At 45.6% G+C, this 26586-nt stretch overlaps 1 protein-coding gene across 2 annotated transcripts in view; it reads left to right on the top strand.

Annotated features, from left to right (window-relative positions):
• The first annotated feature begins 797 nt into the window (after positions 1-797).
• Positions 798-26586, top strand: part of LOC122928975 (serine protease inhibitor swm-1-like) — a 42188-nt gene continuing 16399 nt past the window's right edge. Inside the window, exons 1-4 of one of the 2 annotated variants that reach the window (XM_044282342.1) lie at positions 798-918; positions 1003-1078; positions 2575-2604; positions 3676-4340. In XM_044282342.1, the coding sequence (XP_044138277.1) occupies positions 813-918; positions 1003-1078; positions 2575-2604; positions 3676-3724 (261 nt within the window). In that variant the 5' untranslated portion in view covers positions 798-812 and the 3' untranslated portion in view covers positions 3725-4340. Of the gene's footprint in view, positions 919-1002; positions 1079-2574; positions 2605-3675; positions 4341-26586 lie in introns of those variants that run through there. The other variant, XM_044282340.1, reaches the window with a different exon arrangement.

The raw sequence follows: 26586 nt of genomic DNA, 5'->3' as shown, positions 1-26586 counted from the left end.
CCTCATCTGTTTGAGCACAAAGAGTTTACTGCCGCCATCTTGATTGAAGATCTCGCACAAAATGGCATGCTCTGTGACGTATGATGTCACCATGCCGGCCGACGTGATGACATCATGACAGGCGCCCAAGATTTCGCGTTAGATCTTCAATCAAGATGATGGAGGCAGGCTCTTTGCGATCAAATGGATGAGGTAAGTATGATTTTATTTATTTATCTTTTTTATTTTACACTGTATTATTTCTGTCAGATGCCCCGATTATCTATGAATGTAGCATCGGAGGGGTACAATGGAGGAGATCGGTACAATCGCTGCTCTCTGTTATTGCACCTACTGCTTCTATGAATTTTGCTGATCCCTTGGTGCTTTTCATCCGTGTCCCTTACTAACAAGGGTCGGCAGCCAACCGCACTGGGACTACTCCAAGACGTAGTGGCCTGATGGCTCCCCTGCAGCAAAGTTCAGATCCCTGTATAGAGGTTCAAGGCTGAATACTTGGGGCTCACCATGACAATGTCCTCAGGATTGGCCCAACGTTAAACTGATTGGCTGACACACTGGTTCTACAGCCACTGCCCATAACAGTAATCATAATACGTGCCATGGTCCTCCAAACACCCTATAGCTACTCTTTACATTGGCTAATAGATGAGGTTTCTCAACAGAAAGCCTATAATCCTTGTGACATCCCTGTAATCTTCTGAGGAACCACTTTCCCACGCCTTGTCATTCCTGGACATCCATTAATCACAGTGATTACCACATAGATTGTAAAACAAATGAAGGAAATGTTACAAAATATCAAATTAAATATGCAAATATATGTGCAGACGCCCAACCTGGCTCTTATAAATGTGGCTCCAGGAGTTCGGTCCTGTCCAACAGTCATCACAGGAGCATTTCCCAGAGCCCGAACAGGTAACGTAGAAGACAAGTGTCCTTTACTTACTTTATTATTGATCTGCATTATTTTAATGTCTTGTCTGTGTCTTCTGTTACCAGTGACTTGTGGTATCTTCAGCTTTTATCAGAAGAGACATGGGCTTCTTCAAATTATCTGCTGTCTTCTTGCTTGCACGTATGTATTTCAAGTGATTGAACTCTCATCTATGTGATTTTATTTTCAATCGTTAGATGTCTATGGAAGACAAATAATGGGAATGTTCTGCTTGTAAATGCTGTAGTCATTTATTTCAAATTTTTCACAAACATTCTATATTAAAGTCCCAGTACTTCAGAGGGTGTGTGCTTTACGGCAGCTGTAAAGAATGGGAATTTATATAGAGAAGTGTGCCCATAGACAGTCTCAAGAAATAGTGTAAGTGTATGACAGTGGCTTCCTCGGACACCAGGGAGTTACCGCGGGGCTGTATACATTGTATAGTGCTACTGTCATGCGTTATCTTGACTTCCAGGGCTGTCATTAAACCCCTTCTTTCAATACTATATATATATATATATATATATATATAGAGTTCAGCACATCAGAATCAGCAGAATCAGAATTCAACTAAACATGAGTGAATCAATTTGTTAGAAACTGAAAAATCTGATATGGTAAAATTGGAATTTCTGTAGATGAATGTTTCAAATGATATTTCATTTTGGGATGATACATTTCCTTTAACCTCCTTAGCGGTAATCCCGCTCGGGGTCACATTACACTGCAAGCAACACTCGGGACCACCATGAGTTAATTTGAACGGCGCAGGGATAGATGCGGACAGCACACAGTTTACTGTCCGCATCCGCATTTCCGGAGCGCCGTGCGAACTTCCGGCCGCAGCTCTGGAAGTTTCTACCGCTCCGGGTACAAAATTAATGAAGTTATCATACCGCCAGGGAGGTTAAGAGACATTTTAGGTAGTCTGATAGATATGCCATGAATGTACTAAATAAGGTAGGTGCTTATGTGGGAGAGAAATGGCCACACATTCACACTGTATTGCTGTCTATGGGAGACATGGAAACAGCTGACTACGCTCCACCCCCATCGATCGGCGGTGCCATGAGTGTTTGTTTTGGGACTAACTACATTCTAGTAAGCATATTTATAAGCGGGTATAATTTGAGTTTATCTTAGGAGATCCAATCACGTTGAACAATCTGCCAGCAGTATGTTATACAGCAGGAGGCCAGGAGCGGACTAATATATATATATAAATTATTGTTTGATCTTACTATGCTTAGGAGTCCAGTGGGCGGTCCTACCCTACCCTAACAGAATATCTCTGTATGTCCACTCAGAGGGAAGGCTGTCAGTCATTCACTCCGCCCACTGGACTCCTGACCACAGAAAGAGCTGGAATTTCATTCAGTAATTTTCCCACAAAACTATAACCTGCTCGGCTCCTCCAGCTCTATAACCTGTACTGCCTTCCCATGGTGACTGGCTCCCTTTACAGTGTCTCAGTCTGTCAGTACCCGAGCCCAGAACCCTTACATCGGTGGTGGGGATGAGTTGTCCATATGGTTCTCCCTATTGTAGCAAATAGAACAATCTGAATAGAAACATCATACAGAAGACAAATTGTTACATTGTGATTGTTCATTTGGATTATTTTCTTCCCATAGTCTTGCAGTGGGAGGTGCACAGTCAAGTCGGTAAGTAGAACCTAAGTAGATATATTTAAAAATGTGACTTCAAAAGGCAGAGTGGGAGATCTTTAGTAAAGTGTTTACACTGCTATTGTCACTAATTATGGTGCACACCATATTTGTGCCATCATTTGCAACGTTTTTAGCTTCTCAACACTTTTCTAAAGTGGTGATAAAAAGTGCGCCAATCCTGTCTGTCCTATGGGAACTCTAGTCTTGATAAATGTCCCTCAGCGTGTGGAAATCCTAACACATCCTTGCCTCATTCGTTTTCACAAATGTCATGTTTTTGGCTGTGACAACACTGTTGAATACCGTCTCTGACATTACTCTTGAAGTTGGACAACCGATCATAAGCTGGGCCTATTTTGGCCACTGTTCCAATCTTTCTCACCAGAAGTCCATGGGGTCAGGACTTCCCTTTAAAAACTCATGAAGGAGCTTTTGCTCTTTTGTGGGGCGATTAGTGGCAACTTTACACGGGTCAATTATGGGGAACGAGCATTCATATGAAAGTTCATTCCTGATAATTGGCTTGATGATAATCCCTGTGTAGAGGGAACTTCAGACCCTTGACTGGATGTTTTATTTGTTTCATTGTCTGTCTGTGACAGACATCACATCGGTGAAGTTCAGAATGGCGTCTCTCCTTGGGACATTACATGGTACCTAATAGATCAGCCAATATCCTCCCTTCTGATTGGCTGAATGGCTGACGGCATTGCATTATTGACATACGGGGCCCTGCCCATGATTACGTGATCCTCCTTCTTCATCTTCCCTGCCTGGATTTCCTCACCAGTGTCATGAAATAGAAATGTAACATTGCGGGCGCTGTTTTGCGCGATTCATCCAAAACTTTTGTTTAGTTTGGAAGTCAAATTTTTTCGATTAGAATCCATTTCTAATTCATCTCTAATTGGTTGTTGATAATATCATTATTATTATTATTACATATTATTGTTATTATTATTATCTTCCTTTTTTCTTTTCATTTGTTTAGTTTTCTTTTCAATAAGCTCATAATAACGCTAAGATAAAACCAGTTAACTCCCAGTTCATTTCCTTTTTGTCCAGATTTGAATTGTCCTCCGAACAGCTCTCCTGGAGTCATTTCTGCATGTGAAAGAAACTGCTCCAACTTAGCTAAACCTCCTCCAAAATATTGCATTGATATTGGAATAATAACCTGTAAATGTCATGAAGGACTCCTGGCTCAGACCGGGACAGCTCGGGAAAAGGTACAGTGCGTCAAAGAAGAAGACTGCAAGGTCCCCTGTGGTCCCAACCAGCACTATGATGATTGTGCAACCGGCTGTCCACTAACATGTAAACAACCATTTGGCCCTCTACCGTGTGACAAAAAATGTTATCGAAAATGTGTCTGTAATGAGGGATATGTTCTTTCTGGAGATACATGTGTGACACTAGAAGAATGTAGAAGACAATAGGCAAGTCAGATCATTCTGCAGCCAGTATTTGGAAGTTTGCTCTGAAAAGCAATGGGATTTTATGGTTAAATGTAACATGGAGATGAAGCAGAGCTGAACGTGTTATTAGCTGTTTATTTCCTCCACTGTGATAACACAGCAAATTAACCTCTAGTCCTATGGAAAAACCACATGAAAATAACATCAGCAGTTAGCGAGTTGAGCTCTGCTAGATTTCTAAATGTCACAATAAATGTGTGCAATATTACAGATTTCTGATACAATATTACAATAAAATTAACTTATAAGGAATAAAGCCAGATGTCATTTTTTTGTCTGCTTGGTAAGTATATGAATAAAGTAAAGATGTTGTTTAACCCCCACCCAACATCTGCTGTACATGTCCAATGTCGGGCCTTTAAAGATGATATCACTCAAGAGCCGAGCAGGTCCCAAAGCTGTTGAATAGCTGGTCTTTTATACAGTAGACACCAGGTGGCAGAGTCCATGATCATAGACAGCTCTGATCACGGACTGATTAAGGCTAGTTTCACACTTGCGTTCGGGGCTCCACTTGTGAGTCCCGTTTGAAGGCTCTCACAAGCGGCCCGAACGGATCCGTCCAGCCCTAATGCATTCTGAGTGGATGCGGATCCGCTCAGAATGCATCAGTCTGGCAGCGTTTGTCCTCCGCTCCGCTCAGCAGGCGGACACCTGAATGCTGCTTGCAGCCTGGCCGTGCGGAGGCAAACGGATCCGTCCAGACTTACAATGCAAGTCAATGGGGACAGATCCGTTTGAAGTTGACACTATATGGCTCAATTTTCAAACGGATCTGCCCCCCCATTGATTTTCAATGTAAAGTCAAAACGGATCCGTTTGCACTATCATGGTAATGCAAACGGATCCGTTCTGAACGGATCTAAGCGTTTGCATTATAGGTGCGGATCCGTCTGTGCAGACACCAGACGGATCCGCTCTGAACGCAAGTGTTAAAGTAGCCTCAGTGGTGCAACTTCAGGGAGCCCCCGAGAAGCCGGAGCAGAAGATGGGAATCGTAGTGACCCTGGTGATGGTGTGTCACAGTGTTCTCCCTCAGGCCGGTGTTCCCTGGGGTCAGTGCAGTGAAGGACAGGCACCCTGTGTTCCCTCTGGCACTCCCTGTAGCTGTGGGCTCCTTGCTTGATGATAGTTTGGGCATGTCCATGTGGGTGTTAGGCAGGGCACGTGTAGGAGATGCAATGGCCAGCATATGGTGTTAGGAGAGTCAGAAACAAGGCCAGATGAAACTTAACAGGAGTCTGTCTTTACTGCACGCAGGGTTAAAGTTGTAGTGCATCCAGCAGTAGTTTGTATACAGTGCAAAATCCTCCCAGATGTCCCAACATGAGCTAAGCAGAAGAATATGGCATTGACCCTCAGATGTCTCTGGCTAATAGTTTGTGCTCTGCCACCAGTGGCTGTAGTGTCCACTATTCTAGGGTGCATAGGATGTCTTAACATTTAGTCCCTCTGCAGCAGCAGGCTCTGAATGACCTTAATCTGGGTTACCTTGCTGTCCTACTTTCACTGAAAAGATGCAAATCCTTTTTTAGTTATTTCTTGCTTTCACCTCCTAGAGCAGGCATCCTCAAACTGCAGCCCTCCAGCTGTTGTAAAACTACAACTCCCACAATGCCCTGCTGTAGGCTGATACCTGTAGGCTGTTCGGGCATGCTGGGAGTTGTAGTTTGGAGGGCCTCAGTTTGAGGATGCCTGTCCTAGAGCTTGTGGCGGTGCTTGGAGCTGGAGTATATGGAGAGGAGCACATGGAGACGGCCCTCTCTTCCTCTCTCTACAGCTACTCACAATGAACACCTCAGAAGCTAGGGGGTTGATCCAGCCCACACCCTGGGATACAAAGAGGGCCGGGCCAGGATTGTTAGCCTCAGGCTGGAGCATTTGTGTGCACAGCATATAGCATTAACATTACAACTGAGTGTGCAACGCATTAACATTAAAAACATAAAACATATCAAACTAAACTTTGGAGATGCCCCCAGATCTAAGGTACTGCACGTATCTCCATGGTTTCTCCACTGACTATGGATGAGCAAATTGATTTGTAATTAACTGGGTTCACAAAAAATCCATCCCTAAAATGAATCTGAAGCTTCTGTGGTTCATTTTGGATGAATTGCAAAGAATGGTATGGCAGCACTATTTCACTGTGAAAACTGGCAAGGAAATACCGCAAGGATGGAGGAAGAATGGTCATCTGACATTGGAAGGATGTGGGGGGGGGGGTTTGACAGGGGTGATGGCTATGCAGAAGGTGTGCTGTAGCTCTGCCCCTCCTCAGACTGGTATACCGAGCTAGGGGCAGATTATAGGGAAAGAATAGGTGATAGAGACAATGTAAGAAGATTATAGGGAGATAGTAGGTGATAGGGAGGCACAGTATAAAAAGATAGAAACATAGAATGTGTCGGCAGATAAGAACCATTTGGCCCATTTAGTCTGCCCAATATATAGAGAGAAAATAGGTGACAGGGAGGGACAGTAAAAGGAGATTATAGGGAGAGAATATTTGGTAATTTGGGGTATGTTAAGGGTTGTAAGCAGCGACAGGGATTGAGAACAGGTCACAATTAGGTGCATTTGCTGCCCGGTTACTGTTCTATTTTGGCAACTACCTTTACATAACAGATTCCTGCAAAACAGCTTTTTTTTTTCATATGAGGCACATGGAGGTCCAAATTAATAACGCCATGTCAGTAACCCCATCAACTACCTCCTCATTTAAAGTACAGATTGGGGTTAAAGGGGTCGTCTCACTTCAGTAAGTGGCATTTATCATGTAGAGAAAGTTAATACAAGGCACTTACTAATGTATTGTTATTATCCATATTGCTTCCCTTGCTGGCTGGATTCATTTTTCCATCACATTAGATACGGCTCGTTTCCATGGTTACAGAACACCCTGCAATCCATCAGTGGTGGTCGTGACTGCAACTATAGGAAAAAGCATCAGCCTCTCTGGTGGCCGGGACCATAGCCTAGTGCTTTTTCCTATAATGTGCAAGCACAGCCACAGGTGATGGATTGCAGGGTGGTCGTAACCATGGAAACAAACAGTGTATATTGTGATGGAAAAATTAATCCAGCCAGCAAGGGAAGCAGCATGGATAATAACTATACATTAGTACGTGGCTTGTATTAACGTTCTCTACATGATAAATGCCTCTTACTGAAGTGAGACGACCCATTTAATGTGAGGTACATGATGGGGTTACTTACTATTAATGAGAGGCGAATAGACGTCTAATAAAACCTGCATTTAGCACTGATCACATGACACTGGTCCTTAAGCTCTTGTAGCACATTAGATTCAATTGTATTGCCGTCCTGAGAATGGCAATACAGTTATATCTAACAGGCAGGAAGGACACTCGGGGTCTGGGACAAAACATCAGGGGCCCATTTATTGTTTTCTCCTTTTTTTTAAATTGGAATGTCATCTAAGCATTTCACTGCACGTCATACCATGTGCGCGTCAAATTTGAACTGGACCTTTTTCCCAACCCCATGTACTTTAGGGGAGGATATTAGAACAGTGGCTGGAACTGGCCAAGTTTGCTAATGATGTACTGTCTGGTTCATCCTCTAGCATACTGTCAGAGAGAGTATTCAGTGTCACAGGTGGCGACTTCACACCCCAGCGAGTAAAATTTTCCCGCACAAGTCTCCAAATCATTACCGTTATCAAAATGAATGAGTCAGCGCAATGATTCAACTGCTGCTGTCTGCCTATAAATAGTGATTCATACTGTACTGCTGCTGCTACTCCACCTGATGCCACTACTGGTACTCCTAAGCGGCTGCACATCTCCTGCCTCGTCTGTGAGGTTCTGCACTGCACTGCTGCTGCTCCCAAAAAAGGGAGAATTTTTGAGTGCTTGTTCAGAACAAGTGAAGTCTCTTGGAACAAGTGTACTTTGGAGTATGGATGTTTGTGGACATTTGCCCCTATTGCTGCTATGCAAAGTATCTGTGTTCACTAATGTTTATTTAATGTTAGTTAAATGAACATTAGTTTGATGCAACAAGCATGTGTACACAATTTACCTAACATGACTGCTCCAGTACAACGCAAACGAACAACTGTGGTACGTAAACCACATTGATGTTCTGCATTAACTCCATAACGCATGTCTCACCAGCCAAGAAAACACCTGTTGCTTCTGTATGTTGTTACTGTTACATCAGATTTGTGCCTTTATCATATATAAAAAAATTGATGTAATTTTTTGCCTGCTATTTCCTACCACAGGGCGAAAAATAAATCAGCGATCTGACCAGCCACGGTGGACAATATTTCTCTTTGCATTGCGAGTACTCCGCCATGTATTTACTGCAACCTATGATTATGTATTAGCATAAAACAATCTCTATGAGGAAGCCTCCGAGCCATGTTTCCTAACCTTTGATTTTAGGAAAACACTATTAAATGACAATGGTGATTAATGTTTTATTTGCATCTAACCAGTAACAGGTTGTACCTATATCAGCTCTTATTACCTGATGTATTTCCAATCTAGGTCACATGCAGAGCATCACAAGATGAGGCTTCCTGCTCCTTGTATAACACTATGGTTTCTACAACACAATTGCTTTCAACCTCGGGAGCAGAGACTGTTACAGTTTATTTGGAATTAGATCCCCAAAAACTGTAGTACAGATATGGACCTGAGATAGATCTTCAATTCCACATTCCAAATATTGCAGAAGATTATGGGAACTCTATCACTATGAAACCTCTATAGTAATCTTATTGTAGCTGAAACCAGGGAAAGGTGTAGATGGGCTAACCTCTTTAGGGTAGTCCTGACCTTCTCCATGATATCTGAAGACTGAATGGACTTGGAACCAAACACCACAAACTAATCATAAAGATTTTATTTATTGTTTACATGACACTCTGCTGGTTTGGATTTCAAGGCAAGACACAGGACAGTAAGGTCCTGGACCACAATGACAAACACACTTGTAAGCCCTAAGGGGGTTGTCTGCTTTGTGAAAGACCTTTTTTTTTAAAAGGGTCTCCCAATTATAAATTAATCACAAGACACCTTGCAGCTGTGATCGCTACAGATCAGCAGTAATCTTAAGGAAGCAGTTATTTAATTTCCCAGCATTAAACTGCTGTCATTGAAATCAAAGGGCTGTTGGCTATCCTCGAACAGGCATTCTTTGTAGCTACTCCTTGCAGTGTTGGGCAAGCATGCTCGGCACATGGCGGTGTTCGGCCAAAAACCGCGTGTGCTTAAGCCCGATGCTCGAGTCTTTTCCCCGCACATTTGTTGGCTGCTCTGCAGCCAATAAATGTGCAGGTAAGTGCTGCCATTCACTGTAATGCCATAGCCATGTTGGCTGCTGGCATTACAGTGATTGGCAGGCAGGAAAGTGTAATCGGGTGCTATATAGCACCTTTTGACGTGTTCGGCTCAGTCTTAGGCCTCATGCACACGACAGTTTTTTTTCACGGTCCGCAAAAACGGGGTCCGTGGGTCCGTGATCCGTGACCATTTTTTCGTCCGTGGGTCTTCCTTGATTTTTGGAGGATCCACGGACATGAAAAAAAAGTCGTTTTGGCGTCCGCCTGGCCGTGCGGAGCCAAACGGATCCGTCCTGAATTACAATGCAAGTCAATGGGGACGGATCCGTTTGAAAATTGAGCCACAGTGTGTCATCTTCAAACGGATCCGTCCCCATTGACTTACATTATAAGTCTGGACGGATCCGCTTGCCTCCGCACGGCCAGGCGGACACCCAAACATAACTTGAAGCGTCCCCATCACCATGGGAACGCCTCTACGTTAGAATATACTGTCGGATATGAGCTACATCGTGAAACTCATTTCCGACAGTATATTCTAACACAGAGGCGTTCCCATGGTGATGGGGACGCTTCAGGTTTGAATACACTGCAAACTTGGTACAAGACTGCCCCCTGCTGCCTGGCACCACCCGATCTCTTACAGGGGGATATGATAGCACAATTAACCCCTTCAGGTGCGGCACCTAAAGGGGTTAATTGTACTATCATATTCTCCTGTAAGAGATCAGGGCTGCCAGGCAGCAGGGGGCAGACCCCCCCCCTCCCCAGTTTGAATATCGTTGGTGGCACAGTGTGCGCCCACCATCGCCCCCCCTTCCTCCCTCTATAGTTAAAAATCGTTGGTGGCACAGTGTGTGCCCACCATCGCCCCCCCCTTCCTCCCTCTATAGTTAAAAATTGTTGGTGGCACAGTGTGCGCCCACCATCGGCCCCCCCTCTCTCTATAGTAGTAACAACCATTGGTGGCAGTGTGCGGCCTCCCATTCCCCCCCCCATCATTGGTGGCAGCGGAGTTCCGATCGGAGTCCCAGTTTAATCGCTGGGGCTCCGATCGGTAACCATGGCAACCAGGAAGCTACTGCATCCCTGGTTGCCATGGTTACTTAGCAATAGTACAATTGTAGAAGATTCATACTTACCTGCTTGCTGCTGCGATGTCTGTGACCGGCCGGGAGCTCCACCTACTGGTAAGTGAAAGGTCTGTGCGGTGCATTGCTAAAGAACTGTCACTTACCAGTAGGAGGAGCTCCCGGCCGGTCACAGACATCGCAGCAGCAAGCAGGTAAGTATGAATCTTCTACTATTGTACTATTGCTAAGTAACCATGGCAACCAGGGCTGCAGTAGCTTCCTGGTTGCCATGGTTACCGATCGGAGCCCCAGCGATTAAACTGGGACTCCGATCGGAACTCCGCTGCCACCAATGATGGGGGGGGGGAATGGGAGGCCGCACACTGCCACCAATGGTTGTTACTACTATAGAGAGAGGGGGGGCCGATGGTGGGCGCACACTGTGCCACCAACGATTTTTAACTATAGAGGGAGGAAGGGGGGGCGATGGTGGGCACACACTGTGCCACCAACGATTTTTAACTATAGAGGGAGGAAGGGGGGGGGCGATGGTGGGCGCACACTGTGCCACCAACGATTTTTGGTGAAAACTTAGATCAGAAAAAGCTTTTATGCAGACGGATCTTCGGATCCGTCTGTATGAAAGCAACCTACGGCCACGGATCACGGACACGGATGCCAATCTTGTGTGCATCCGTGTTCTTTCACGGACCCATTGACTTGAATGGGTCCGTGAACCGTTGTCCGTCAAAAAAATAGGACAGGTCATATTTTTTTGACGGACAGGATACACGGATCACGGCCTCGGCTGCAAAACGGTGCATTTTCCGATTTTTCCACGGACCCATTGAAAGTCAATGTGTCCGCGAAAAAAAACGGAAAACGGCACAACGGCCACGGATGCACACAACGGTCGTGTGCATGAGGCCTTAGGGAGAGTTGGAGAGCAGAAGGGAGAAATAGTGCAGGGATTGAAATAGCAATATTTTAGTTTTTATACTTGTTATAGACCCAAAAGTCCTTTTAAGGACTATTGTGTGTTGCAGCAATATATATTTTTAGTGCAACCTGCGCTAAATTGCTAAACCTTGTTAGAAACCCAAAAGTCCATTTAAGTATAGTTGTACCTGACAGCAAAATATATTTTTAGCACAACCTGCGCTAAACAGCTTGCAATTGTTTGGTCGCTGCAGACAGCGGCATTAACTGCGCTACATCTCCTGTCTAACGTCTGTACCCTGAGTTACTCTCACAAAGTTCTTACAGCTTCACGCCATACCTTGGGGGAACATACTGGCGGAAAATGAGTCCGCCAGTATGAGAGACTCATCAACCGTGATCTCCATTCCAAGTACATAGGCCTCCAAAAATTTGGCCCCGAAGCGATCGATGACCGGCCTGATATTGTACCGGCGGTCATAGGCAGGATCACCTCGGGGGGTGCGGTGGAGGGAACGGGGACATGCTGCATTATCTGCATAATGCAGGCATTTGCAAATGGCCTCAAACCGGGTACGTTTCATGGCCGTACTGTAAAGTGGGGTCTGGTAGAGGACATTCCCACTCAAGTAATTCCTGACACTGGTTTTTTTACTAGGCCCATGTGCAGCACGAGGCCCCAAAACGTCCTCATCTTGGCTGCACTGACCAGCCACCGGACCTAGCCAAAAAGGAGCCCGGGTGTTGAGCAATGAACTGTTGGGCGTACAAGTTCGTTTGCTCCACCATCAGATTCACAAAGAGGTCACTGAAAAAAAGACTAAAATAGTCATATTCAGTGAAGCCCACTGTGGGAATCTGGATTCCTGCTTGGCCAACAAAATCAGGAATCATGGGCTCAAAATCCTCTGGGGTACACCATGCAAGTTCACCGGTAGAGGGCTCAGGTGAACTTATCTGGTGGGCCGGAAAACTAGTACGAGCCACAGAGCTGCTCGTACTAGTGTAGGCCACAAATTCTCTGGCATGGCGGTCCCCTTGCTCCGGCTGGCGGCCTCTCCGCCACCTTGGGGGCTCATCATCATCGCTAGATGATGAGGAGGACACGGATGACAAGAGGAAAGTGGGGTCATCCTCGTCCTCACTGGGGCTCTCGGATTAGGGGGCAAGCAGGGCATATGCCTCCGCGTCCGAGAGCGTCTGTCGGGCCATAGGGAAGTATGTGTGTGCGTGCGTGGAAAACTTTATTTAGTGTGCGTGTGTGTGGGGGGCGGGTGTTCACGTACTTTGCCTTAAACTAAACAGAACAATAATAATAATAATTAACAAAAAAAATAAAAATTCCTTAAACGTGTAAAAAAAATATATAGATTCAAATGCGCTGATCAGCGGTACGAAGCTGATCAGCGGCGGGGTGGGCGATGCTCTAACAGTGGCCGGACCCTAAGAGTGCCGGTGTAACGTTAACAATACCCTACTTCGTGAGATTTCCCTACCTCCTAACTTCCGGTCGCACTGCTAATGACGTGAGGAGGCGTTCCAGAGTTTTAACGATCTGTGCATGCGCAAACGGATAGTTTATGTAAAATCTCAGCGGAGTTCAGCTGCACACCGGGAGACTGCGCATGCGCCGGAGAACCTCAGTAGAGAAATATTACGGCCCAGTGCGCAAGCGCGGCTAACTACGGCCGGCGCATGCACAGTGTCCCGGTGTGCAGCTGAACTCCGCTGAGATTTTCCATAAACTGTCATGCGGAGATCGTCAAAACTCAGGAACGCCTCCTCACGTCATTAGCAGTGCGACCGGAAGTTAGGAGGTAGGGAAATCTCACGAAGTAGGGTAATGTAACGTTACACCGGCCAGGTATAGCGCATGCAAAAAAAAACAACACTTGCGCCCCAAAAAATGTGTGTGTGGGGGTGGGGAGGCAAGCTGCAGCACCCTGGGGGGTCTGGGGTCACACATCTGAGTGCTGTGGACCCCAGACACCCGACCCGGGTGCTATACCACAGTAAAAATAAACATTTTTTTTTTCCCCTTACTCTCCCTTACTATCGCTGCCTAATCTACCTTTCCCTTTCTCTCCCTCACTGTCCCTAATATGCTGATTTGTGCCTGATGGCACATAAAACTTACTCTGCAGCCGGAGGCTCCTCTCTCTCCCCGCTCCACTGACGTGTATGAGCTGGGAGAGAAGCTCCGGCAATTCAAATTTGCCGCTCCGCCCGCCCACCAGCCCAGTCAGCCAATCAGACTGGGCAGGTGGGCGGGCGGAGCAGCAAACTTACACCACCAGTCTGCGATCGCCAACACAAGGGGGTCACAGGACCCCCCTAGGCATTGTACCAAGGTGCCTGCTGAATGATTTGATCAGGCACCTTGTTCCGATCACCGCCCGCCGCAAGGCAGTGATCTGAAATACACAGGGTGTACCTGTATGCCCTGTGTCCTTAAGTACCAGGACATCAGAGCATACAGGTACGCCCTGTGTCCATAAGAGGTTAAAAATTAGGGATTCACCTGACATAAAATAAATTGTGATTATGTGGCTCGAGGTACATAATGCGGTCAATGGATACAAATTTTACTGTAGGCCACTGGACTACAGGCCCCAAACATTAGGCATTCACTGGACAGAAAAGATCAAGTGATTATGAGGCTGGAGGTACATTAGGCAGTCCATTTAAGTATAGTTGTACCTGACAGCAAAATATATTTTTAGCACAACCTGCGCTAAACAGCTTGCAATTGTTTGGTCGCTGCAGACAGCGGCATTAACTGCGCTACATCTCCTGTCTAACGTCTGTACCCTGAGTTACTCTCACAAAGTTCTTACAGCTTCACGCCATACCTTGGGGGAACATACTGGCGGAAAATGAGTCTCCCCTTGAAAGCAGTGAGAGACTCATCAACCGTGATCTCCATTCCAAGTACATAGGCCTCCAAAAATTTGGCCCCGAAGCGATCGATGACCGGCCTGATATTGTACCGGCGGTCATAGGCAGGATCACCTCGGGGGGTGCGGTGGAGGGAACGGGGACATGCTGCATTATCTGCATAATGCAGGCATTTGCAAATGGCCTCAAACCGGGTACGTTTCATGGCCGTACTGTAAAGTGGGGTCTGGTAGAGGACATTCCCACTCAAGTAATTCCTGACACTGGTTTTTTTACTAGGCCCATGTGCAGCACGAGGCCCCAAAACGTCCTCATCTTGGCTGCACTGACCAGCCACCGGACCTAGCCAAAAAGGAGCCCGGGTGTTGAGCAATGAACTGTTGGGCGTACAAGTTCGTTTGCTCCACCATCAGATTCACAAAGAGGTCACTGAAAAAAAGACTAAAATAGTCATATTCAGTGAAGCCCACTGTGGGAATCTGGATTCCTGCTTGGCCAACAAAATCAGGAATCATGGGCTCAAAATCCTCTGGGGTACACCATGCAAGTTCACCGGTAGAGGGCTCAGGTGAACTTATCTGGTGGGCCGGAAAACTAGTACGAGCCACAGAGCTGCTCGTACTAGTGTAGGCCACAAATTCTCTGGCATGGCGGTCCCCTTGCTCCGGCTGGCGGCCTCTCCGCCACCTTGGGGGCTCATCATCATCGCTAGATGATGAGGAGGACACGGATGACAAGAGGAAAGTGGGGTCATCCTCGTCCTCACTGGGGCTCTCGGATTAGGGGGCAAGCAGGGCATATGCCTCCGCGTCCGAGAGCGTCTGTCGGGCCATAGGGAAGTATGTGTGTGCGTGCGTGGAAAACTTTATTTAGTGTGCGTGTGTGTGGGGGGCGGGTGTTCACGTACTTTGCCTTAAACTAAACAGAACAATAATAATAATAATTAACAAAAAAAATAAAAATTCCTTAAACGTGTAAAAAAAATATATAGATTCAAATGCGCTGATCAGCGGTACGAAGCTGATCAGCGGCGGGGTGGGCGATGCTCTAACAGTGGCCGGACCCTAAGAGTGCCGGTGTAACGTTAACAATACCCTACTTCGTGAGATTTCCCTACCTCCTAACTTCCGGTCGCACTGCTAATGACGTGAGGAGGCGTTCCAGAGTTTTAACGATCTGTGCATGCGCAAACGGATAGTTTATGTAAAATCTCAGCGGAGTTCAGCTGCACACCGGGAGACTGCGCATGCGCCGGAGAACCTCAGTAGAGAAATATTACGGCCCAGTGCGCAAGCGCGGCTAACTACGGCCGGCGCATGCACAGTGTCCCGGTGTGCAGCTGAACTCCGCTGAGATTTTCCATAAACTGTCATGCGGAGATCGTCAAAACTCAGGAACGCCTCCTCACGTCATTAGCAGTGCGACCGGAAGTTAGGAGGTAGGGAAATCTCACGAAGTAGGGTAATGTAACGTTACACCGGCCAGGTATAGCGCATGCAAAAAAAAACAACACTTGCGCCCCAAAAAATGTGTGTGTGGGGGTGGGGAGGCAAGCTGCAGCACCCTGGGGGGTCTGGGGTCACACATCTGAGTGCTGTGGACCCCAGACACCCGACCCGGGTGCTATACCACAGTAAAAATAAACATTTTTTTTTTCCCCTTACTCTCCCTTACTATCGCTGCCTAATCTACCTTTCCCTTCCTCTCCCTCACTGTCCCTAATATGCTGATTTGTGCCTGATGGCACATAAAACTTACTCTGCAGCCGGAGGCTCCTCTCTCTCCCCGCTCCACTGACGTGTATGAGCTGGGAGAGAAGCTCCGGCAATTCAAATTTGCCGCTCCGCCCGCCCACCAGCCCAGTCAGCCAATCAGACTGGGCAGGTGGGCGGGCGGAGCAGCAAACTTACACCACCAGTCTGCGATCGCCAACACAAGGGGGTCACAGGACCCCCCTAGGCATTGTACCAAGGTGCCTGCTGAATGATTTGATCAGGCACCTTGTTCCGATCACCGCCCGCCGCAAGGCAGTGATCTGAAATACACAGGGTGTACCTGTATGCCCTGTGTCCTTAAGTACCAGGACATCAGAGCATACAGGTACGCCCTGTGTCCATAAGAGGTTAAAAATTAGGGATTCACCTGACATAAAATAAATTGTGATTATGTGGCTCGAGGTACATAATGCGGTCAATGGATACAAATTTTACTGTAGGCCACTGGACTACAGGCCCCAAACATTAGGCATTCACTGGACAGAAAAGATCAAGTGATTATGAGGCTGGAGGTACATTAGGCAGTCGCTGGATAAAATTTTTATTGTGGGGCAATACTCATACATGTCAAATACATATGTTTAAAAGAACTAAAAATATAAAATTGGATTAAAAACATGGCTAACGAAATCCCCCCTCTTAAATAAACCCCATATGATAATAGGCTGTATTCGATAACATGTGGTCGTCACAGGTGTTGAATAGACATGGCCTTGCGGTTTGCCCAGTGGTCGTTTTGCAGCGAAATTTGCTGATTCGCGTTTCGTCGAACGGGCGAACATATGGCGATGTCCGCAGGCTCCATATTCTTTTACATTGTGAAAAATTTTGACCCATGACACATCCATCAGGTGGAACAGGACAGCCAATTGAGACGTTTCAACATATGGACATACCTCCTAACTTATAAATAAACACGATCTGGCGGCCATTTTACTTTCAGTCTTTTGCCAGTGTAGGGAGAGGTTGCTGTGTGGAGCAGGGACAGCCCAAACTGTTAGGGACACAAAACGCTAGCTAATAGGGCCACAAAAGTCCTTTTAAAGACTGGTATAGGTGTGCTATCGATAGGTGTGACATACGGAGGGGTGTGATATACTTATAATATACTTTCTATATAGCGCATTTGTATTATACAGCAGTTGTGTGAACTATTGGAAAAAATAATTTCTATTGGTGTGATATACCAGTTGCCCCCCCAAAAAAACTAATTGAGGCAGGGGTGTTATATACCAATAATATACTTTCTATATAGTGCCTTTAGTTTGCGGCAACAGTTGCTTCAATGCATGTAGGGTTGTGGTCCTGGTCAAGACAATCTCCTGAACTCCAAACTGAATGTCAGAATGGGAAAGAAAGGTGGGCTACAACAGCAGAAGACCCCACTAGGTACCACTCATCTCCATTACAAATAGGAAAAAGAGGCTACAATTTGCACGAGCTCACCAAAATTGGACTGTTGAAGACTGGAAAAATGTTGCCTGGTCTGATGAGTCTCGATTTCTGTTGAGACATTCAAATGGTAGAGTCTGAATTTGGCGTAAACAGAATGAGAACATGTATCCATCATGCCTTGTTACCACTGTGCAGGCTGGTGGTGGTGGTGTAATGGTGTGGGGGATGTTTTCTGGGCACACTTTAGGCCCCTTAGTGCCAATTGGCCATAGTTTAAATGCCACGGGCTACCTGAGCATTGCTTCTGACCATGTCCATCCCTTAATGACCACCATGTACCCATCCTCTGATGGCTACTTCCAGCAGGATAATGCACCATGTCACAAAGCTCAAATCGGTTTCTTGAACATGACAATGAGTTCACTGTACTAAAATGGCCCCCACAGTCACCAGATCTCAACCCAATAGAGCATCTTTGGGATGTGGTGGAACGGGAGCTTCGTGCCCTGGATGTGCATCCCTCAAATCTCCATCAACTGCAAGATGCTATCCTATCAATATGGGCCAACATTTCTCAAGAATGCTATCAGCACCTTGTTGAATCAATGCCACGTAGAATTAAGGCAGTTCTGAAGGCAAAAGGGGGTCCAACACCGTATTAGTATGGTGTCCCTAATAATTCTTTAAGTGAGTGTACCTTCTTCCACAAATACTGCTCTTCTATGGGGACTTTGTCACAGGGTCAATTTGAAAATGACAGGCAGAGGAAGAGGCAGGCCATTCCGCAGGGGTGATAGGGGTCAGGCAGGTGCACCAGGCCAGAGCCTAAGTGGGAAGTTGCAGAAGGTGTGTGCGATTACGTCAAAGAACGCACCAGACTTGTTTGAGTGGCTCACTCAGCCTTCTGCTTCTGCACCCTCCTCATACTCTGCATCTGCCCCCTTTTCACTCTCTGCTGTGTGCACCCCCAAAGACACCACCACAACCACCACCACCTTATCCCCTCAGCTCAGTTAGAGGATTTTTTTTTCCCATCCATTACAAGACCTTAACGATGCGCAGCCATTCTTAGCATCGGTTTAGGAAGAGGAGGTATCAGCGGTCGCCACCCAGCAGTACCCAGATCAGCCCAAGGAGGGTGGTCCCCGCTCTTGCTGCCTACCCTGAGATCTCTAATGTCAGTGGTGGTGAAGGGGACGATGATGGTGTATCTGCAGTGTCCCACTACGTGATCGTGGGCACCGCAAACTAGTTTTATTGTATTTTATTGTCATATATTATGCCTGTATGCTGTACTTTATCTCATGTCATATTCTCCCATGTCATTATGTGATTTTTACATGTAAGATCCTTTACACAGGCCAAGTTAGGTTGCACTACACTAGTTTCTTCACTAGATGGGGCAGTGTTACAGTGTATATATAGCTTAGCTCAGGCCCAAGTTAGGCAGAGTAGAGTGAAGTTAGTCAGAGAGCAGCCATGATGTAGCTGCCTGCTGGAGGAAGGCCTCCTGCCTCTCTGCTCTCTCCCTGTTGGCTCCACAGCCCAGGGTTAAGGCCTACAAGATTCAGCCCAGAGGTGAGAAGTCTACTTCTATAGCTCGCTCCTCCGGGGTGACCAGTGACAAGCTGCAAAAAGAAAGAATTCAAGGGGATTAGTATATTTTTTTCAAGTCAAAGGATAGCAAACGGCCGTACTCAAAGGCTTCCAAGGCACCTTTGCAATTAGGTGTAGGACACAGCTTCCGGCATCCACACCTTCCAGTTTAAATCCTGAGGACAGTTTGGCCAACTGTCGGAAAAGCACTGAAAATAGAGGTTCAAGGATTCTGAAAACCACCTTTAATTCAGGTTAGAATAAGGCGAGATTAATACCAGCCTAAGACTTTTTATACTTCAAAAGCCTAGTCTGAAGCAGTAGCTTTCATATATATAAAAGACAAAGAGCCTGTTTTATCTGATGACTTACAATATCCTACCCCCGTATGCATGAGAGACTGTATTTCATATCTGGATGTACTAGAGACTGTATTTCATATCTGCATGTACTAGAGACTGTATTTCATATCTGGATGTGCTAGAGACTGCATTTCATATCTGGATGTGCTAGAGACTGTATTTCATATCTGGATGTACTCGAGACTGTATTTCATATCTGGATGTGCTAGAGACTGTTTAATACTTGGATGTTACCGTTATCAGGAGCAACGTTCAGTAAAAGTTATAAGTTGGATTGCACCATCCTTGTCTCAGTCTCCAATTCCTCAGTTAACATTACAGTAAATGGTTTTACCACCATAAAAGGTACTGGCGTCACGACTACAAGGGACCTTGCCATAGGCACATTAATACAGACCATCAAGGGCCCCTTGAACCACCATCTGGCCTATGTCCCTTACACCAGAGTGTGCCCCAGAGAATTCTTGTGCCATTCTCATCACTTGTGCAAGCCTGCCCAGGGACGACATAACCGTGAGTAACCAGAACTGTATTTATCTCGGCCCACCTAATGCTCACACCGTGACCTCACATATAATTCCCCTGTCTGTCTGGCATACTGCCATGGACGTCACGTGGGTACACACAAGAGAGGAAGAGGAGAGGAATTCAGAGAACAGACCGAGCAGCAAATAGGGTGGAAGAAGGAGGATAAGCAAGCAGAACTTACAGTGCACAGGAGGCAAAAAGCAGACTGCTACTGTATCTGGAACGAGCTATCCACCATGCACGGTCACATCTGGCGCTCCCAGGACGCCGACACATGGCTCCGCAGTGTGGACTTTTTTTAACGTGTCAGTGTTGCCCTCTGCAGCCTGTGCTGTCAACGCATAAGTTGTGGTAAGCCAAACACTCACCTAGGGATGACCGCCTTAAGAAGGCACCTGGCCTCTCAACACCGAGACCAGTGGGAGCAACACTGTCAGAACCCACAAAGACACACTCCTGGAGCTCAACATCCTGCCTCTTCTCCTTCTCCTTCCCCTTCTCCTCTCTCCTCCCATTTGTCCTCCACTCCACCTTCCACCGTGCCATCGTCGCATTCATCTGGCAGTAGGCAGGCTTCCATGGCCCAAATGTTCAAGAAAAAAAAGATGACACCGGATAACCCTCTTGCCCAACGGGTGACCGCCGGCTTGTCGGAACTGCTAGCCCGCCAACTACTGCCATATAAGTTGGTGAACTAGGAGGCCTTTAGAAATTTTTTGGCCATTGGCACACCACAATGGAAGGTACCCAGAAGAAAATATTTCTCCCAGAAGGGCATCCCAGAGCTATATGGCCATGTTCAGCAGCAAGTGAATGTATTTCTGGCACACAGTGTCGGTGCCAAAATACATCTGACCACATACACGTGGTCTAGCAAACACGGGCAGGGAAGGTACATAACTTTTACTGCCAACGGGGTGAACCTTCTGATGGCCGTCAAGCATGCAACCAGTGGCTCCGGTGTGGATTTGGTGTTACCGCCACAGATTGCATGCAGGCCTGCCTCTTCTTCTCCTCCTCCTACTCCATCCTCCGTCTCCTCCTCGGCCGACTCCTCCTTTTCGACTGCTACCGGCTCTTCCGCTGCGCCCCCCAAGCTTCCAGAACCTATTTGACGTACCAGGTGAGACGTTGCCATGCTGTGCTGCAGCGAATCTGCTGAGTGTGCTGAAGCAGGGCAAAATGACACATGTGTCGTGCATGGCACACGTCCAGAACTTAGTCGTGCAGCGATTCGTTGCCAAATACCCCGGGGTCCAGGACGTCTTACGGCAGGCCAGGAAAATCTCTGGCAATTTTAGAAGATGGCCAGATATAGACTGGGAAACTGAAACTTGTATATCTCATAAAGGAAACAGGTTCTTGGCAATAACCAAAGACAATTACCTCTCCCAACTGGTTCAGGACCCGACTAGAGGGACGGCCATACTGGACTTAGTATTAACCAATAGGCCTGACAGAACAACAGACGTGCAGGTTGGTGAACACCTGGAAAATAGTGACCACAAAGTAATAACCTTCCAATTATCATTCAAGAGAGCGTTTCTACAGGGAGGAACAAAAATTCCAAACTTCAAAAAAGCTAAATTTAGCCAACTAAGAGAGGCCATAGGCCTAACTAAATGGGATAAAGTCCTCACAAATAAAAATACAGCCACAAAATGGGATATCTTTAAAAGCATCCTAAAATCTCATTGTGAGAGGTACATACCGTATGGGAATAAAAGGTTAAGGAACAAAAAAAACAACAATGTGGATAAACAGAACTGTAAAGAAAGCAATAAATGACAAAAAGAAAGCATATAAAACACTAAAACAGGAAGGTAGCACGGAAGCACTGAAAAACTATAAGGAAAAAAATAGAACATGTAAAAAACAAATAAAAGCGGCCAAACTAGAGACTGAGAGATTAATTGCCAAAGAGAGTAAAACTAACCCTAAAATGTTCTTCAATTATATAAATGTTAAAAAGTATAAATCTGAAGGTGTCGGCCCCTTAAAGAGTAATGAGGGGGGAGTCGCAGAGAGCGACGAAGAGAAAGCAAAGATGTTAAATATTTTTTTCTCCAATGTATTCACTGAGTCAGATGACATGCCGAATGTTGAAATAAATTCCCCATTAAAAGTGTCCTGCCTGACCCAGGAAGAAGTGCAACAGCGATTAAAAAAGATTAAAATAGACAAATTGCCAGGACCGGATGGCATACACCCCCGTATCCTAAGGGAATTAAGTAATGTCATAGCCAGACCCTTATTTCTGATATTTGCAGACTCTATCCTGACAGGGAATGTCCCACATGATTGGCGCATGGCAAATGTGGTGCCAATATTCAAAAAGGGTCCAAAAACAGAGCCTGGAAACTATAGGCCGGTAAGTTTAACATCTGTTGTGGGTAAACTGTTTGAAGGTTTTCTGAGAGATGCTATGTTAGAGCATCTTAACAGAAATAAGCAAATAACGCCATATCAGCATGGCTTCGTGAGGGATCGATCATGTCAAACAAATTTAATCAGTTTCTATGAGGAGGTAAGTTCTAGACTTGACAGCGGCGAATCAATGGATGTCGTATATCTGGACTTCTCCAAAGCATTTGACACTGTACCACATAAAAGGTTAGTATATAAAATAAGAATGCTCGGACTGGGAGAAAACGTCTGTAAGTGGGTAAGTAACTGGCTCAGTGATAGAAAACAGAGGGTGGTTATTAACGGTACACAATCAGATTGGGTCACTGTCACTAGTGGGGTACCTCAGGGGTCAGTATTGGGCCCTATTCTCTTCAATATATTTATTAATGATCTTGTAGAAGGCTTGCATAGTAAAATATCAATTTTCGCAGATGACACTAAACTGTGTAAAGTAATTAACACTGAAGAGGACAGTATACTACTACAGAGTGATCTGGATAGATTGGAGGCTTGGGCAGATAAGTGGCAGATGAGGTTTAACACTGACAAATGTAAGGTTATGCACATGGGAAGGAATAATGCAAGTCACCCGTACTTATTAAATGGTAAAACACTTGGTAACACTGACATGGAAAAAGATCTAGGAATTTTAATAAACAGCAAACTAAGCTGCAAAAAACTGTGTCAGGCAGCTGCTGCCAAGGCCAATAAGATAATGGGTTGCATCAAAAGGGGCATAGATGCCCGTGATGAGAACATAGTCCTACCACTTTACAAATCATTAGTCTGACCACACATGGAGTACTGTGTACAGTTCTGGGCTCCAGTGAACAAAGCAGACATAGCAGAGCTGGAGAGGGTCCAGAGGAGGGCAACTAAAGTTATAACTGGAATGGGGCAACTACAGTACCCTGAAAGATTATCAAAATTAGGGTTATTCACTTTAGAAAAAAGGCGACTGAGGGGAGATCTAATTAATATGTATAAATATATCAGGGGTCAGTACAGAGATCTATCCCATCATCTATTCATTCCCAGGACTGTGATTGTGATGAGGGGACATCCTCTGCGTCTGGAGGAAAGAAGGTTTGTACACAAACATAGAAGAGGATTCTTTACGGTAAGAGCAGTGAGACTATGGAACTCTCTGCCTGAGGAGGTGGTGATGGTGAGTACAATAAAGGAATTCAAGAGGGGCCTGGATGTATTTCTGGAGTGTAATAATATTACAGGCTATAGCTACTAGAGAGAGATCGTTGATCCAGTGATTTATTCTGATTGCCTGATTGGAGTCGGGAAGGAATTTTTATTCCCCTAAAGTGAGGAAAATTGGCTTCTACATCACAGTTTTTTTTTTGCCTTCCTCTGGATCAACTTGCAGGATAACAGGCCGAACTGGATGGACAAATGTCTTTTTTCGGCCTTATGTACTATGTTACTATGTTACATAGCCATGGCTCGCCTTGCTGACGTTCAGCGGCGACACCACCTGCCTGTCAGACATCTGATTTGTGACTGCCTGACTCGATGGAACTCCACCTTTTATATGCTTTATAGGCTGCTCCAGCAGAGATGTGCAGTTAACGACTACCTGTGCGAACTCTGCAGCAGAACAGGTTCTGGGGAGCTTGTTTTTTTTCACCGCGCCAGTGGCTGCTTATGCACGATGCATGCAGACTTCTGCGGCCATGTTATGAGATCACCAAACTGGTCAGTCACAGCCAGGGCACCTTAAGTGACATCGTACCTTACACCTTGTTTCTAAAGCATGCATTGCCTCGTGTTATTCATCAAGCCGTCGAGGAACAGGAAGATGAGGCCGTTGCAATGATGGATGAATTCCCAGAGGGGCTACTGCATCTGAGACAAGTCAACAGGAGTCTGAAGAGGAGTCAGAGGAGGATGGTGCAGGGGTGAAGGAGGAGCAAGAAGATAATGCTTTAATTGTTTCTGGGATCCTTGGTGTTGTCCGTGGCTGGGGGGAGGAGACCGAGGACGACATTATTCTGGATGATGAGCAGGAGCCAGGCCCCTCCACCGCTTCCAAATTAGTGCAAATGGGGGCCTTCATGCTCCAGTGTTTGAAGAGTTTGAAGAGGGACCCCCGTATAAAAAGCATTAAGGCCAAGGACCTGTACTGGGTGGCAACGCAGCAGCCCTCCGGATCCAGCCTCACGGAAAGTCTAGACCGACAGGTGTCCGACTACATCGGGTAACGGCCGATGTGGATGCTCTGAGAAGCGAGGAAACCCCTGGACTAGTGGGTGTGCAGGCTTGACCTGTGGCCAGAGCTGGCACAATTTGCCATGGAATTGTTGGCTTGCCCCTCATCCAGTGTCCTGTCCGAAAGGGGGGGATCGTGACCAATAAGTGACCAATAAGCGCACTTGTCTATTTCTAAAAATGAATGAGGCATGGATCTCGTAGGAATTCAACACCTGTGACGACGACGTTTAATTGAATTTCCTCATGACAGCCCACACATATCTGCCACCACCCAGAACAAAAATTGGTCCCTGTCTTAGGTAAATAGAGCAGCATAAAAGGCCTTTTCTGTCCGTTAAATACCTAATGTTTTGGGCCTCGGAGGAATTCAACACCTATGACGACCACATGTTTTACCTATTATCATTAGTGTATTTTTCAAGAGGGTGAATTTTGTTAGCCATGTTTCGTTAGCCAATTTGATATTTTTAGTTCTTTTAAACATATGTATTTGACCTGTATTTGTACTGGCCTTCATTAAAATTTATATCCATTGACCATCTAATAGACCTTTAGCCACATACTTTCTTGTTCTTTTATGTATGCTGAATGCATAATTTTTGGGGCCTGTAGTACACTGGCCTGCTGGAAAATTGATATCCAATGACCGTGTAATCTACCTACAGCTACCTACTTACTTGTTCTTTTATGTACGCTGAATGCATAATTTTTGGTGCCTGTAGTCCACTGGTCTGCTGGAAAATTGATATCCAATGACCGGGTAATCTACCTACAGCCACTTACTTGATCTTTTATGTCTGCTGAATGCATAAGTTTTGGGGCCTGTAGTCCACTGGCCTGATGGAAAATTGATATCCAATGACCGTGTAATCTACCTCCAGCCAAAAACATACTTTTTCTTTTATGTACGCTGAATGAATAATTGTTGCAACCTCGAAGGAATTCAACACCAGTGACGACCACGTGTTATCGAATTTCAACTATTATCATTAGTTTTTTTTTCAAGAGGGGGGATTTTGTTAGCCATGTTTTTAATCCAATATAATATTTCTAGTTCTTTTAAACATATGTATTTGACCTATATTTGTTCTAGCCTGCAGTAAAATTGATATCCATTAACTGTGTAATATTCCTCATAATAACTTGATCTTTTCTGTCATGTGAATGCCTAATGTTCGGGGCCTGTAGTCCAGTGGCCTACAGTAAAAAATTGTATCCATTGACCGCATAATGTACCTCAAACCACATAATTAGAATTTATTTTATGTCAGATGAATGCCAAATTTTTAAGGCCCGCACTCCTGAGGCCTAAAATAAAAAATTTCTAGGCTCCAACAGGGCACATTTCAGAGAATTTTCCTTTATGACGCATAAAAACATCCCCTGATTAAGATACATATTTTTGTTGGATTTTTTGTCATTGCTCCCCCTCTAGTATGTCACTGTCCATGTTGTGGGGCTATTTGTACACTTCTACTAAGTATTTGGTGGCTGCAAATGCATGAGCTGAAGGTTTTTCAGGTTCACCTACCATTAAAGTGAATGTGGCCCATCGCGAACTTACGGTCCGCAAACATTTGATCCTGGCCGATGTTCGTCTATCACTAGTGTTGAATTCCTAACAATTATGCATTCACTGTAAAGAAAAGATCAAGTGATTAGGTGGCTGGAGGTATATTAGACGGTCATTGGATATCAATTTTACTGCAGGCCAGTGTAGTACAGGCCCCAAACATTAGGCATTCACCATACAGAAAAAAACAAGTGATAATGTGGCTGGAGGTACATTAGGCGGTCACCGTATAACAATTTTACTGTTGACCAGTTAGATTACAGGCCCCAAAAATTAGGCATTCTCTGTACAGAAAAGATCAAGTGATTAGGTGGCTGGAGGTATATTAGATGGTCATTGGATATCAATTTTACTGCAGGCCAGTAGAGTTCAGGCCTTAAACATTATGCATTCACCGCACAGAAAAG

The sequence above is a fragment of the Bufo gargarizans genome, chromosome 2 (assembly GCF_014858855.1).
Source record: "Bufo gargarizans isolate SCDJY-AF-19 chromosome 2, ASM1485885v1, whole genome shotgun sequence".
Lineage (NCBI taxonomy): Eukaryota > Metazoa > Chordata > Amphibia > Anura > Bufonidae > Bufo > Bufo gargarizans.
This window is presented reverse-complemented; position numbering and strand designations above follow the sequence as displayed.